General features: G+C 38.9%; 1 protein-coding gene across 2 annotated transcripts in view; it reads right to left on the bottom strand.

Moving 5' to 3' along the window:
- Nucleotides 1–1560: 1560 nt before the first annotated feature.
- The window catches only part of SLK (STE20 like kinase), a 49000-nt gene continuing 37699 nt past the window's right edge, over nt 1561–12861 (bottom strand). For both annotated transcript variants that reach the window (XM_075717518.1, XM_075717517.1), the window contains 6 exons: nt 9789–9918; nt 9418–9542; nt 8243–8431; nt 6930–7055; nt 5230–5343; nt 1561–4604 (listed from right to left, as the gene is read on the bottom strand). In XM_075717518.1, coding sequence (XP_075573633.1) covers nt 4458–4604; nt 5230–5343; nt 6930–7055; nt 8243–8431; nt 9418–9542; nt 9789–9918 — 831 coding nt within the window. In that variant the 3' untranslated portion in view covers nt 1561–4457. The remainder of the gene's footprint in view (nt 4605–5229; nt 5344–6929; nt 7056–8242; nt 8432–9417; nt 9543–9788; nt 9919–12861) is intronic.

The following is a 12861-nucleotide window of genomic DNA, read 5'->3' on the forward strand; positions in this document are numbered from 1 at the left end:
CAGGGCATGCTGGCCTTGGCTTGCCTGTGAATGAGGACGGTGAATTCTCTCTGATCTCATTTTGTATCTGCTGCGAAGCTGACAGTACAAGTCAGGGAGTGGGAAATGTGCGTGGACACATAGGCACAAGGAAGTTTGAGAGATCCAGAAGTAGATTTTGAAGTAGGATGGCCGGACTGTAAATGCCACAGTAAAAAGCAGAAAGTTACCTACACAGCAACCTGTAAATGCCACAGTAAAAAGCAGAAAGTTACCTACATAGCGATCTGTAAATGCCACAGTAAAAAGCAGAAAGTTGCCTACATAGCGACCATCCTCAATACCCCTCCCCGCCCCTTCCTCTAATGCCCACACAGTCACGGGCCTCACGAGCTTGCCCCACTTCCCCACGGCAGATTAGCCAAAAAGCCGTAGTCCAGTGGAAGCAACTAGCACTGAGCTTATTTGCACATTTAAGGCTGTTCCCTGGTTTGCAGCTGCAGCTGCAGCTGCACAGCAGCTCCGAAAATCAGGCTACCTAGAAGTGGGTTTAAGTGCCTGAATTTATTAGTCTTTCATGGACCACGTCCTGCAAGACAGATCCTGTTTCAGGTGGAGAATCAACTTAAACTTCCTATGTGATACTGCCATTATAAAAGACAGTGTGATGTGATTAAAGTAATTACATTACTGCTTTGCTTGGCTCTGTCTCAGTTAAGGTGCTAAGTTTTCTATTTTTTAAGAAAAAAAATCCAGTAGCATGTAGTCATAATAAAGTCCTCCAGAAGAATAATTTCTTAAGCGATGTGATTGATTAGATACTGAATACCCATGAATGTAATTTTAAAAGGATATTAGCTTAAACATTGTCTGAAAAAAAGGATGCAGCTCAGAATGAATACCAGGATTTTAAAAGTGATGTGAAAAATCAGTTTGAGTGAATGCCACTGGTAAGGACAGTGCGGTAGCGCCACCTCTGAATTTGAATTCGGGTGTCAATTCAGTTAACACCTTCTCTAAAGAAAAACCTTTAATAAATCAGGATATATCTAATCAGTCATACTAACCTCACTATAGTATCTTTTCATGCCTACATGCTTCTCATGTATTCAGCAGAGTGCTTGGAAAAGGAAACGAATTTGTTTCATGGGAATTGGAGAGGAAAAAACCATGCTGGAATATTTCCCCTTCAACTCAGTAAACAGCAAAGTTCCCCGGGGACATCAGGAGGCCAAGGGCTGGGGCCCAGCCCGCTTCTTCCTCCCCAGACAGCCCTGCTGAGGCGAGATGCAGAATTTACTCAAGACGCAGAATCTTGTCGTAGGAGCAGGGGCAGCAAGGCCCGCGGCTCGGCTAGCCAAAGACCTCCCCGGGCTACCGGCAGTGTTGTGCTAGCAGAGGGCAACAAGATCCTGCAAACAGCTGAGTTCCCGTAACTGCCCGGATGGGCTCGGAGCCCCCGCCCCGTGCTCCCTGGCTCAGCAGGTGCTGAAATCTGCCCTCAGAGCTCAGGAGGAACAGGCTGTGAGGACTGAATCTGTCAGAGGCCCTGGGCCTGCAGGTGGCAGGGGGGTTGTGAGAATCAGCTGTAAATACAAGAGGACAACCAAGATATTGCACTGCAATTCATGCATTTTATTGCCTGCATTCATTTTCCTGTGGACAGTATTTATGATGTAGTAAAACACAAAGGTGAGCAAATACGGATTTGTGGTCGTCTTTTGAAGGGCATGTGGGGAAAATGAGATCTGCCAAACAGAAAGTGCATTGTTTTGGCCAAGGAAAATACACCTAACTACCTTGGAGATGGTGCTTCCAACTCTTATTAAAGGGATGTGACGTGATAGTAGAGAGATTGGATTTTGTATCTCAGGAGATCTCTTCCAGGCCTATGTGAGATTAAATTCATTTGAATTGAATTTTCTGACATTGATATGATATTGTACACCTCTTTTGTGTTCTGCAATACTTAAAATCAATTTTATCAGTCTAAACGTGTAAGTACCCGTGCTAGTTCCTGTTATCCCCCAGAAAAACGTACTTTCACGCTTGATATCAATTCTCAGCACAGCTCACGAGGCTGCAACTGCTTAACAGTGCTCCACACCTGGAGACCTGAGCGAACCCCCGCTGAGGCTTCAGCCGCTACATTCGATCCCTCCCTCCATCACAGAACTCAGTAACTTATCTGTACAATTTACAGTGAGATCAGGTTGCAGGGGTTTGTGTGAAAAGGATCTGCAAAGAAAAGATCTAAAAGACTTAGAGGTAAACACTATATGCCAATGTATATTAGCACGTTATCACTGAAACTGCCAAAAATGGAAGGAGAAGATTAACATTTCCCTCCGAGGATTTAATGTGGAGGAAGGCAGAGATAATCCAGAAGGGGAAATGGGCCTGCCCTGGCTACTCCCCGAGTGAAGCACTGAGCTTGCTGCATACGAAGTTGCAAAGGAACTCTGTTAAATACAGAGATGAAGATTATTTAATGTTTTTTCAGTAACAGTCAATTTATGATGGTGGAGCTTAAAAAGTAGAAGGCCTTCAAAGACATTTTTCACCCTACGAAATAAACAATTTAAAGAACTTTGCATTTAGCAACAGATAACATTCTATATGGTATGTGAATTTACAACAGTACACAATACACATTTATATAATAAAATGCCAGAAATTAAGGCTAGCTAGTAAAGTAATTATGCTATCAAAAAGTTAGAAAATTTAAATTAAAACATGCATTTTCCAATTTTTTTACTGTGCTGTAAATTTTAAGTGTCTTCATTGAGAAGGTAGCGGTTCAACGTCCAAGGATTTCAGCATCCGAGATGTCAACCACATGCCACTGCAGTCCTATGTTAATTTATGAGTTCATTCACATGCATCGATACTGTTCCCATGAAATGAACATCAGGTGATGCTCACCAGTCGCACATTTAATGCAAGCTAGCAAAACAAAACGTTTACAGTCACTACCCAAAGAGACTGGAAAGTCAGGCCTCAAATGACAGAAAGCAAATACTATTTTACAAATTGAACTCCAGCATACCAAAGCACAGCTTATAATACTGTCTTGATATGACTCAAACTCTAACCACCAAAAAGAGTGCAGAAAAAGTGATCTAATACAGTTGCATTTCCCTACCAGCTATATGAGGAACATTTCAGATTTTTTCCACTGCAGATCAGGCAGGTAAATAACTTATTGTACATCTATGAACTCAAAAAAGAAAACCTGCCTATGTTAGTACGTGGCAACACAAAAGCAAAACCCCAGCTTAATAAAGTAGTTTGTCTATATATTTAACTTAAATCTTTCTATAAAATAAAAAGACTAAAATAAAAAAAGAAATCAAATTTAACACTTCTAATCAAATCAGACTTTAGCCATGGTTATTTATAAATATGACCATCCACCTCCACTCTTCTGATGGAGTTTAAATGAACAGGCTTTGGTAAGAACAGAAAAATGGCTCTACCCATTCCAGGTACAGTTAGAGAAACCACGTGCACTTTGCACACCGCTTTCTAAACACACATTCTACAGTTTTTCAATTTGTAGAACTAACCACCTGTAATAGCTAAGGAAAATAATAAACTGTGCATTTTAAAATTAGCATTTCTTTCACCTTTACATATTTTAGTGCAAAATATTTTAGGGTGAGGATTTACAACAAAAATGGCAGTAGCAGCAAGAAATCTTCTGTTTTGTACAGTAACAACAATGCTAAGGAGGTTTGTGGTTTTTTTTTTTTTTTTTTTGTAAATGACAAAACACTATCCCGTTGCCAGGATTAGCATATCTAAGTGTTTCAGGCACTGTATTAATTAAACTAGCACCCCATTTCATTATGGAACTAATGGACAAAATATGTCATGGAGATCAGCTCAGTTTAATTTATGCCAGAGGTTTCTTTTTAAAGAAGTTGCAAAGGCTTTTGCTTTTACCAATCGCGTTTAAACATAAGGGTTTATTTTTCTAATTATTGGCATGTTCTGAGTAATTAGTTTCAGTCCTTGCTATGAAGACACTGCTCAACATCATAACATTTTAAACAACCTCTCACGGCAGTTTCAGTTATGGAATTCTCTCGTGGAGAAATCAGACACTTAAAAAGACAGTAGCAGAAGTAATATTACACCGTTTAAATGTTCACATGAGAAACCATTTTTTTGTGATCAGAAAGAGTATAGTATTTTAAGCTTAAAGTCAAAACTGTAGATAACATACTTCTTGAGACTGAGATAAAAAACCCACTTATCCTTGAAACATCTGAAGGACATAACATTACCATTATACACCAACACCTTTTTTCTTTTCTTCCATTCCGAGAAGTAAAGAAACTGATCATGACACTGATTGTCTCCACTGAAAACAAAAAGCGCTAGGTCCTTTGATGTACACCGCAGATTAAGTCAGGTTAGACAATGAGGATGGAGAATTCCAAATATGAAAAAACCTACAGCAGTTCCCAGGGTTACGACCCAGTGGAGTGAAGGCTGGGGATTGGATAGAATTTGGAAATCCGGCTTTGTGTTGAAGGGTTAAGGCATTCGGATTCTCCAGTCATTTTAAAGAAAACTTCCTGTTCCTGCAATTTTCTCGCAAATTCTTCTTCCAGCGTCTAAAACCAAAATCAGATTGTCATAGGATTACAAGGCAAAGTAAAAGAAACCTATTATACTGGTGACATTGTCTGATATAACACTGTAACTTCACACACCATCGCCAAAAAAAAAAAAAAAGAAAAATCACCTAGCAATTAGGAAATTGCAAGACAACCAAGACACAGCAAGCTAAGAACATCACCTGCCTGTAGGATACTTTCTGAACTGTGTGAAGATCTAGTACTTTCCATTTTAAAATAAAATATAAAAACCAGAACAACCTCCACCCCTCTCCACCTGTTATTTAGCACTTGATTTTTGTAGTAACCTACTGGCTTCTGAAATACGTTCCCAAAAGCAGAAAGCAGATTTACCTCCAGCCAGGAAGTTTTATATGCAAATATGCACACAAGGCCTGCAAGGGGGAACACCATAAGAGGCTGGTAACATGCAAGCCTTTTTTGTTGCACATGCCCTTTGCTCAGCTTTTGCACATTTTTTTAGTATCTCTTATTATTCAGTGAACTATAGCAGTTTTGTACAGTGGCTTGACTCTCCTCCTCTGCGATACTTTTTGTATTGTCTGTATTTGCTAGATCCAACTTTTGATTATTTTCTGATTCATAAACTGCTCCGATTTACCTTTTTTCTTGGTCTCAATTTCTCTCTCCATTCCTTCAGTTCTTGGCTGTGCTCTTCATCTAGCTCTTTTAGCTTCTGAGTCTCATGCTCAACCAGTAGATGGCATTTTTCATTCTTAAAACAAGATAAAGATAATCCTTATGTAAAACTAATTCAGATTAGACAACTCAACATTTGTACAGTGACATATGTAGTCCTAATCCTTTTTAATTAGCTTATTCTGTGTAAACAGTGATGTGAATAATTACAAATTAAAAATATGTTACGAGGCTGCATTATCAAAAGCTTATCTTTCCATCAGAACCAATTGAGATAGGAAATACTTGTAAATCCAAATATTCTGTGGAGTATCATTAAGGCAGCAGCCGAGAGCATTACTCAAAACTGTGTTTCACTGCCTAATAATGCTTTTCAAGGTCATACAGCATTTCTGCTTTGCTTTCTAAAGACAGTTTGCATAATATATTAAAATCAATTACGTTAAAAACGAGGTCATTTTTTGGAAATACTTCAACTCTTGGTGCCAAGGAGCTGAGACTAACAAGTGGGGCTTGGAGAGGAGAGAAATGTGCTTGCAGAAGCAGCCTCAGAACTGCCCCATAAAAAGGATAATCAAACCACACATCAGCTTCACATTCCTCTCAGTAAGCTACACATGCATCTACCCAACTTTCAGAGGACTTTTGAAGCATGGTAAGAAAAAAAAATTAAGCATTTGGCTACATCAAATCTTTGATTTCTAAGAGCAGTTGGCAATGGCAGTCTCTAAACCCCATGTTCTTGTTTCTACAGTTCCAGTCCCAGCTGGGTCTGACGCAGAGTACAAAAACAGGAACAAAAATGACAAGCACTTGGCTAGACCTGAGTGCAGCTAGGGGCCAATTTTTCTTGGTGAAGCTCAGAGTAGCCCTAATCTGCTCAATTTTACTTGAGCTGAAACTCTCACAAGACTCTCAAGGCACTTGGGGATTTACTGAGGTGTATTAGTGGCATAGTCAGGGCCTGTTTTCGCAGGATATAAGAAAGTGAATAGAGTAGAACTAGCTTCATTGGCTGGTGGAAGATTTCTCTACACAAAGGTTATCAGCAGGTGATCATTTAATGCTTTTAAAACTCCCGTGTCCCTGAAACAGGGAAAAGCAGATTTAGTGGAAAAGGAGATCTGGCCTCTGGCATACAGCAGCAACTTTCACAAAATGCATACCAAAAGGGACAAAACAGAGTTCCTTATCGCAAGAAGAGAATTCCTTCCAAGTACCTTCCATAAGCTCCAGTACACACAGCAGCCTGCACTTTGTATAAACCACCTCATTCTGTGTATTGCTACAAATGTCTTGTGGGTAATGCCTGGTGCTGCCTACCTCTGGTCTGATTAATGACATTTCAGCAAAATCAGGTTAAAAGGAAATGTTGCCTACAGAAGACAGCACTGGGAACTTGACAGATATTCTAGAAGTCATCATCCGCATCTGGTTCATGCTCTTCTTGCGTGTAAAATTATTTCTCATTAATTGTTGTAAGCATATGAATCTGGTTAAGCAGTATGCTGCAGGCCTTTGAAAGCAAAGTTGGGGGGAAAAAAAACCCCAACCCTACACCAGTCAGTAAAAATGAAGGGAAAGATGTTCCTGCTTTGCCTGCATTTGTTATTAACCTGAGTCTTCTCACTGAATGTTCATTTAATATCATCTATTTTTAACCTGTAACTGATGCAGTTCTCTGATGTTTGCTTCACACTGCAACTGAAGGTCCCGCATTTGGTTTTCATGTTTCTGATGCTGAGCCAGTCTCTCATTCTTCTGCCTCTTTTCTTCTTGAACAGCAAACTAAAATTAAAAATAAAAAGATGGTTTATATTGTGCCTCTAGTTTACATAAGTCAAAAAACCATATGTAACAGAATGAATATATAACAGCATAACTGAAAAGAATGGTTTTAAAATATTTAAACAATAACTGCATTTTCTTTATTCTTTCTTTTTCAAAATTCTTACAAAGGGAATGCCCTCACAGTTGGGTCTATCATTCCATTTCTCTGTCTGCACTCTAACTTTTCCTTAAAACACAGCCATTTCACTTCCAGACTCCTGAAATTATCTTCTTCTGAAGCCAAGTGACACAGAAGTGTTGCTACAAGTGTTGGTCAAGGTTGGTGTTACACAGCTACAGGAGACTGTATTTTCCAGATTTTTCATCCTTCCAGTGCTCACCATATGAAACCTTGATTTGGGACTTTTGTGCACCAGTACAAAGGAAATCTCTAAACCTCTTTACAATGTTCCCTTTTGAAGAATGAGTGAATACCTACAATTTCAGTTCAAAAGCTCACAAAAATAAAACATTCTTTAAAATATTTCACAGAATCATAGAATGGTTGAAGTTGGGAGGGACCTGCGAAGATCAACCTCTTTACTCAAAGCAGGGTCAACTAGAGCTGTTTGCGCAGGACTGTGTCCAGTTGGGTTCTGAGTATCTCTGCAACCTCTCTGGGCAACCTGTTCCAGTGTCTGACCATCCTCACACTAAAAAAGTGTTTTCTTATGTTTAAGTTGGATTTTCTGTATTTGAATTGTGTCTACTGCCTCTCATCCTGTCACTGGGCACCACTGAGAAGTTGTGGAGTCTGGCTCCGCCTTCTTTACTCCTTCCCATTGGATACTTATACACATGGATAAGATCCTCCTGAGCCTTTTCTTCTCCAGGCTGAAGTGCCCCAGGTATTCAGCCTCTCCTCCTACAACAAGACCCACCAGTCCCTCAGTCATCTTCAAGGCCCTCCGCGGACTCACTCCGGTAAATCCATGTCTATCTTGTACTGGGGAGCCCAGGACTGGACCCAGCACTCCAGATGTGTCTCACCAGTGCAGGGGGGGAGGATGACTTCCTCTGACTTCATCCAGTGCATCAACCCAGTTTTGTACCATCTGTGAACTTGCTGAGAGGGCACTCTATCCCATCCTCACATTTACATCACATTAAGCATTTACACTATTAAAACTGTTTTTATTAATTACCTGCTTAATTTTTTCACGATCTTGGTCTGGAGAGGCTAACGAATTGATTCTTAAACTTTTCTTAAACATAGCCATACGAGTCTTCGCTTCACTTCGCTGGATTTTAGGCAGTCTCGCTCTTTCCTGAGTTTGCTTGTTCTTTAACTCCTCGATAAGGCGCTGATTGTATCTCTGCATTTGTTCTGTTTCCTAAAATGTTAACCATATGGAAATGTTACAGAGTAACTATTATGTTAGAATATTTGCATCTCGCTTCATCAATAAACATGCTGTTTGAATAAGCTTCTTTCAACAGAAACCAGTTCCAGCCCTAGTGATATCAGTGGGGAGGAGGGGGTCTTCCATTTATTCCAGGGAGCTCTGGATCATGCCCAACGCAGATGAAATTCTCTAATGCTGTAATGAATATGAATACACATATATTTTACCAGTGTTTGTTCAACTCCTGAACCACATTTTAAAAAGTCTGTGTTATTCAAAGGGAGAAACTTTTGTGGAACTGAACTTCCACTACTGCAGTTGCCAAGGGTCAGTTTGTTGCAAAAGCTGGTGAAAGCAACAGCCATTATGGGGATAAACCAAACCATACAGAAGCCTCCTTCAGTGGAGGCTGCTCGTGCTCCAATCACCAAGGAGTCCCTATAATATCTCTCTATTGGGTTTTCATTTTCAAAAATTGAACTGTTTGGTGCATTCTATAAAAAACAAAATGCCTTGTGGAAAATAAGTGTTGTCTTCTGGGCTTTTATAGGATTTAGCTATAATGAGACAGTTGTCAGCTACTTGCCCAGAAGCTAACCCAGTTCATTCTGCTCATTTAATTCCAGGATGATTTACTAATGAGCAGATTTATTTAAACATGAGCAAAAACTGGTTTTGGTGTATAAGCAGGATTTGGTATTTTTTAATAGAAAAAAGTTGATGTTGTGGTTGGGGTTTTTTTTAAGAATCAAAAGGGAAAAATATGACCATCTACTTCACCATACTACTAAGTTATTGAAGTAAGACAATTAAGATTTTTTTTTATTTCAACAGAACATACACAGCTTCAAAATACTTGCATGGGTCTTGCCTGTGCAAGCTAAACAGCTACCAACAGAGATCATAAGACTACTTGATCAAAAAAAGAACAGGCATTATAATACACAAAAGAAAGTGTCAAAGTCAACACTAACTTTTTCATGTCTCTTAAGCAGCTGGTGTCTCTGCATGAAGTACTGATCTTTGAGTTGCTGTTTGAGGAGCTGGTGTTTCTCTTGTAGGTGTCGCTCCTCCAGCTCCCAGATTGCAGCTTCGCGAGCTGGAAAAGAGAGGAAGGCTGGTTCAGAAAGTACAATACAATACTTTCTACTCTACCTGCTTGTGTATGTTTAGAAGTGGCCTACAGGTGCATTTTAAGAACAATGCTATTCCATAGCACATGTTTTTATTATAGTTCTAGATTAGTCATGAAGGTCTTTGATTTCATAAATTTAAGACAGACTATTGTTTTATTAAAGTACAACACAAATATCTGTTTTTAAAGAGAGAGTTTGATGCTGGATACCTCTCATGAGCTGCTGTTTGTTGTTGAGGAAGTCTCGTTCGATAGTGGCTAGTTCTGTCTTCTGCTGCTGAATAATTTTCTTCAGAGATGCATCCAGTTCTTGTTGCTGCTTCTGCACAAATTCCTGCTCCTGGTAAAAACCAACGGAAGTAAATTAAATAGCATTCTTCTAACCACATTACATTTTAATGAAACTCCCAGTTCTCTCAGCATTAGCTGTATATTAAAACAAATACATCTATGAAAATTTGAGCTACACGCCTCGGCTAGAAAATGATGCATCTCTTGTATTTTCTATGTAGAGAGGAGGTAAGAGTATATTTAATGTTTAAATAATACCTTCAGAAATAAGACCAAAGGCAACAAACTAGCCAGCACCCTGCAATTCACTCCATCTTGTCTCTCCTCAAAAAAAGCTGCAGGTTCAAAGCTAACAAAGACAAGTATTCAATATAAAGTTGATCTCATCTTATCAAGGGTTAATTATTCATGGATTTAAGAAAATAAAAGTATATGGTTATTTTGCTTTTGATGATTAGTTAAAGCCTATTTATTTACACAGTTGGGTTTCAGATTTGCGTCTCAATCTCGAGTGGTTTATCTTGTCATGAACGCAAAGATATTGAGGTTGGGAGTTCTGCAAGACTGCTATAAAGACACCCAATGGCTTTTGCAGGAACTGCATTCTGCAGGACTTGTAAACTTGTCACACCAGAGCTGAGCTGGCTCCTCGCAAAGCGATTTGTCATCTGCCTGATGCAGCCCCCATATCACCTGCATCTTCCCATTATCCAGGGTGTATCACTTTGTTGCATCACATCATGAAAAGCAGGCAGTACTAAGAATTCCCCTCCCATGCCCCAAGACCATACTGTTGCCTTTCTTGTTGCAAATATCAAAAACAAACAAACAAAAAAAAGCATCTACAAGCATGCAAGCATGCAAACACACACTCTTTAAGAACAAGAAATTAAAGCAGATGTTTCTATGTTTCTACCATGATATAAAGGTCAAAAGAATGGATGACGGCAGTGTTCTATCAGAGCCAAGGTGGGCAGCTGAAGCATTTGCTGTTATACACAACAAAGCAACGTTAAAGATGGTCTATTGGAAGGTAGATGGGATGAGGCAGGAAAGCAGTACTGGGCTACAGATGATCGGTGGAAAGGTCTCCTGAGCTATGATTTTTTGTTTGGTTTTTTGTTTGTTTTTTTTGTTTGTTTTTTGTTTGGTTGGTTGGTTTTGTTTTTTTTTTCTTACTGAACCTATACTACTTGCTAAAAGAGTTGTCAGCAACATATGGAATTAAATTTTCATTAGAAATACTTTTTATTATGACCAGGAGAATCCTGGTTTTCATCTTCACAGAAAGGTATTAATAGATGAGGCTTTCATCTCTCCCAGTGGACAACAGAGTTACACTTAGACAGGTGACAGAAAACCAGAGGTGGAGTACATTGGTGCAAAGTTCCGACAGTGACAGACCTGAGGGTACAAAAAGAACTAGAAGGCCACGTCTGTAAATTAAGTCAGACATATGTAATAAATATATGGACTGATGAAAAATACTGTTCTGTTTCCCTTTCTAGATGAAAACGATAAGAAAACTACAATTTTATTATTCTGAGGGTGCAGACACATAATTAACACAGTGTTTAATTTGCCAGGAATTTGCTGATTTGGAGGGAGTGGGGGGAAAGCTGTTCTAGTGTAGTCATGGTCAAAAAGCAATTATGCTTGAGCTTTACTCAAATTGTTTAAATATCATTGCTGCTCTCTTTACATGGTAGATCTTAAAATTTTGTAATTGCTAGCACTGTAAGATAAACCAGGCAATCTCAGAAAACACTCTGGCCTTTCCACTTCCCAAATCTACTCAAGTATCACATATAATAAAGGTCACGGACTTTAGTAAAGAACATGTTGGATGGTTAAAAGGCAGACAGTGCAAGGCAGTCCACCTTTTTAAAATTACCATTTGGTTTTGCCCAATAGGTATCTTAAAATAAACTCAGAGATCTTTAAAATATATGGTTTCACTTCACACACAGCACAGAAGTCACACATTGCTTCTCACATGTGCTGAACAAATAATAAACACCAAAGAACACTATTATATTGCATGTGTGAAACTTCAGTATCTTGCCCAGAGTTAATAACTACTGTAATTTTGATCTTTTTACTATGAATAGTGCATAATTACATAAATCTGTGCTAACTAGTTTGGAGACAGCAGTGACATTGATCAGCACATATGACAGATGGAGAAGAGAAAACACACATCTGGAAAATAAGAGAAATAAAACTTTTGTTGTTTTGCATTTTAAGACTTACATCCTGCATTTGTGCGTTGAAAAGTGTACATGAAGACAACTGAAAAGACTGAATCATAACCTGAGCAACGCCCTGTGGGACACAAGGTACTTCCTATGTCAGAATATAATGAAATATATTTCTGTTCTTAAAAAAAAGAAGAAATGAGATCTGCCATGTTGCTAATATACATTTAAAATGTCAAGGCTATTCACACAAAAGTAGGCACTGACAGAAGTTCTAGATATTCTAAAACTAAACATCTGCACCTTGTCTAGTACTTACCATTCAAAGCAAAGGTATTTCACATTTCAAATAGTCTCTTTCACCTCTCTTACTTCAACAAATTGAAATCAGCAAAGGAAACAAAGTCACTACAGACACTATGAAAATGTAGGTTTTTAATTGTTTCCTTAAAAAGTTCAGAGACACATATCCTTGGTACAGGGAGAGCGCTGCTACTCAATTGCATTCTATCCTGGGAAATCCCCTCTCGAATTAAACATGTAATGGAATAAAGTTGGTATTATTTTCTACTAGGTCACTCACATAAACAGTTGATCTTTAAGTTTCTCAATCCAAACCTGCTCTGTTGTGGTGCAAACTCATTCTGTACAAGCTGTGGCCATCACAAAGCCAATATTTTTCTAAAATACTAGCCCCCTTTCTAGCTGGGTCATATAAAAGCAGCAAGTCTGAAGGCATGAAATTATAGATGATGTCTTGTAAAGTTTCCATACACCTACACTTTGACATCTAG

The sequence above is a fragment of the Pelecanus crispus genome, chromosome 10, assembly GCF_030463565.1.
Source record: "Pelecanus crispus isolate bPelCri1 chromosome 10, bPelCri1.pri, whole genome shotgun sequence".
Lineage (NCBI taxonomy): Eukaryota > Metazoa > Chordata > Aves > Pelecaniformes > Pelecanidae > Pelecanus > Pelecanus crispus.